The 3,458-nt window shown below is 59.7% G+C and overlaps 1 protein-coding gene across 1 annotated transcript; it reads left to right on the forward strand.

Moving 5' to 3' along the window:
* The first annotated feature begins 1,302 nt into the window (after positions 1-1,302).
* On the forward strand, positions 1,303-3,213 carry LOC111142380 (transmembrane protein 200C). The gene has a single exon (XM_022495404.1). It carries the CDS (start codon positions 1,303-1,305, stop codon positions 3,211-3,213), a length of 1,911 nt encoding a protein of 636 aa, XP_022351112.1.
* The last annotated feature ends 245 nt before the right edge of the window (positions 3,214-3,458 follow it).

The raw sequence follows: 3,458 nt of genomic DNA on the forward strand, positions 1-3,458 counted from the left end.
ACACAGGGCTTTATTACAAACGACTAAACTTCCTATAGGATAGTGCATTGATTGTTGCCACCCTCCCTTTCTAAAAATGACCTCATGAGAGAAAGATGAAGAAAACAAGCTCTCACTTGGGGGAGATGTCATTCTACAAATCATCATTATTATGTAGACTGCTATACCTAGTTAATTGCCTTCTCATTTGAATATTAGGATTCTGAAGAGTGCTTTTGGCACATTAATAAGGGGTCAGAAAGCTATTATGGTAGAGTGGCTTCCCCCCCCCTTTTCTTTTCCTTTAAGATTGTAATTTTCCCACAGAAGAGGGGGGAAAAAAAGATCTTTCTCTTAGAGATTCTAGGGGACTTCTCAAAGTCCCTGATGAGATTTAGCACAATGATACCTTTAAGGGAGTTCCTTTGAGGGAGGAGAGGAGGCCAGAAGGAAGAGCTCAGTTACATAACCAGTTACCTAAAACTAAATATTCCACCCCAAGAAGCTGTCCAGATGTTGCAAAAAAGAGATGAGGGAAAATGCTGCTTGCCTTTAGCTGCAGGAACAGGAATAGGTGGGAGACAACTTTGTGAAGGGATTTATTGCCAGAAGACTGATGTAGTTCTGGTGTTCTCCCCGAAATGAACTCTCTATTAATTATCTGCAGTAAATAAGCCGTCTGCCTGCCAGTATGTGACCTTTAATTTTCATCCAGTGATGAAAATTGCTTTTGTCATTATAAAACAGTAACTTTTGTGACTGTTTTAGTGACTTTGGGCTAAACATTGACAAATTCCTCTGCTTAGAGACTTGAACCTCCTGTACAGCTCCCTTGGGCAGTCTTCTGATTCCCATAGGAATAGGACAAAGGGAAAAAGGGAAGTCCTCAACCACCACTTTGAGTCCCCACCTTTGGTTTCTACTAATGGTCAGCACTCCTTCGGCTGCCAGCTGGGAGGGTTTGAAATCAGCAATGCTGGAATATCACCTACAGAATGTGTGTGGGAAGGTGGGAGGAGTTCTCTCAAATTGTTTTATGACCTCCTATCAAAGACTGCAACAGCGTTTCTGGGACCTGATCCGTCCACCCCACCCCCCTGGTCCCTCACTTAGTGGGTAGCCCTGGGGTGGCACACATGTGGTGGGACCTGGGAGCGGGACGTTTGCAGAGCGTGGGATGTTGCTGCAGCCAAGCCTATACCCTCTGACTGTCTTCCTCTGCTTTGCAGCAGGAGGAGGTGGCGGAGCAGCTAGTGGACAGCTGGCGCCTCCACTACACAAGCCTCTGCCACAGAGACTAGCCCCGCAGGGCTCTGGCTCACCATGATAGCCACCGGTGGCCTCCTGAGGATTTCCGCCAGAAAGCAGGATCCCCTCCGCCCCCCAACCCAGGTCCCCAAGCGCAAGCGGAAAGCCAAGAAAAGGCGCAAGAACGATGTGGTGGTGGTGAAAGGCAAGCTAAAGCTGTGCTCCATCTCGGGGCTCATTGCCCTCTGCGGGATCCTAGTGCTGCTGGTGGGCATAGCCATGGCGGTGGTGGGCTACTGGCCCAAGGCCAACGGGACCAACAGGGAAGGGGGTAAGCAGCTGCCGCCCGCAGGCAGCGGCCACCGCGCCCCGACCACGGCCAATAGTAGCGGCAGTGGCAGCAAAAACCGGTCCAGGAGCCACCTGGGGACTCCGGGGGGTGTCAACTCGAGTTTGGTGGGCGCGCCCCGGAGCACACCTCCCGCGCGGTCCGCCGGCCGTTCGTCCCCTTCCACATCTGTGGGTTTCTTCTTCCGCATCTTCTCCGGGTACCTGCACTCTGACAAACTCAAGGTCTTAGGGCCCCTCATCATGGGCATCGGCATCTTCCTCTTCATCTGCGCCAACGCGGTGCTCCACGAGAACCGAGACAAGAAGACCAAGATCATCAACCTGCGGGACCTCTACTCCACCGTCATCGACGTGCACAGTCTCCGCGCCAAAGACCTGGCGGCCGCCGCGGCTGCTGCCGCCGCCGCCGCCTCCTCGTCCTCCGCCCCCGCTTCGGCGCCCCCCGGGGCCCAGCCGCTCAACGGCTTCCTCAGCTACGTGCAGTCGCGGGGCCTGGAGCTGAAGCCCGGGAGCTGCGGCGGCAGCGCGGGGGACGCCTTCGGGGCGGGGGCGATGCTGGCCAGGGGCTCGTGGCCCCACCCCGCCGCGCTGGGCGGGGACGGCGGCGGGGCCAAGGGCGCCGCGTCCCCGCCGGACCTGGCCTCGTCCCCGCGCTGCCCGCGGGAGCCCCCGAGCCTGGCGGAGGCCGTGTACAGCATCTACCGCGAGCGCTCGGGCGTGGCCAGCCGTCGCCGGGCCGCCGCCGCTGCCGCCGCCGCGGTGGCCGCTGCCGCCGCCGCCACCGCGGCCGCCAGCAGCAGCGGCAGCCCGGCGCCCTGCAGCCCACCCGAGAGCTGGGGGCGCCAGAGCACCGCCAGCTCCCTCGTGGGCTCCTCGCTGAGCGCCTTCGCGCTGCTACCCTTGCAAGGGGACCGCGACGGGGACGGGGATGGAGCCGGGGATGGGGACGGGGACGCGGAGGGCGCGAGCTGCAGCTGGCAGAGGCCGCCTGGGGAACGTGGCTCCCGGGAGATTCCGCGGGGCGAGCTTGACCTGAGCTTGACCGACCTCCGTGGTGCCCCGGGCGGCTCGCGCTGGGCGCCCAGAGAGCTGGAGGAGCCGGAGGGCGCGGCGGCGGCGCGCACCGCCAGGGGGCCTGGTGGCCGCCTGCCCAGGACCGGCAGGTACGCGGCCCTACGGCGCCGCAGCACCAGCGGGCTCCCGGACTACCGGGCGCCACCGTCCCCGGAGCCCCCGCCCTCCCCGGGCAGCGCGGAGCTGGACTCGAGCCTTCTGGCCAAAGCTGCCTCCCCGTCCCCGTCCCTGCGGCTGGAGGACTCGCCCCCTGCCAGGCCGGACTCGCCGAGCTCCCAGTCGGATGACCCATCCTGCTGCAATAAGGGCTACACCCCCCTGCGGGAGGCTGGCACCTCTTTGGAGTCGGTTGTGGAAGCAGTAGCCAGCAAAAGCCCAGACTGTGAGGGCCCCACGGCCCCGGGGGCGCAGCAGAGGCACCCCGAGGATCCCAGGCCACCCGCGGGCCCGTCACCTCAGCCGGTGCAGAGGCAGTTTACAAACAAGGAGAAACTCTTCATGATTTCCCGGTCTCACGCCATAGGGGTAGAGGATGGAGAACTGGAAAGTACTGGCATTTAGGAAAAGAAGGGGGGGGGGGCGGAGTGGTGGGCAAAGGAATCAGAGGATTGGGGAAATGCCCACTTGAATCCGTGAATTTAACATTTCCCTGTTTCCTTGTGGACTTACCCGAGGAAATCATCCAATACCCAAAGAGCTGCAGAATGTTATCCCTGAAATGCGTTCACAAGATTCCTGTAGATAACTCCAAGCAATTTTTTTTAAAAAGCAAACTAGTCTTTTATGTCCGATGGTGATTGTATGTT

Source organism: Enhydra lutris, unplaced genomic scaffold (genome assembly GCF_002288905.1).
Source record: "Enhydra lutris kenyoni isolate GAN:26980312 unplaced genomic scaffold, ASM228890v2 scaffoldscaffold8, whole genome shotgun sequence".
NCBI lineage: Eukaryota > Metazoa > Chordata > Mammalia > Carnivora > Mustelidae > Enhydra > Enhydra lutris.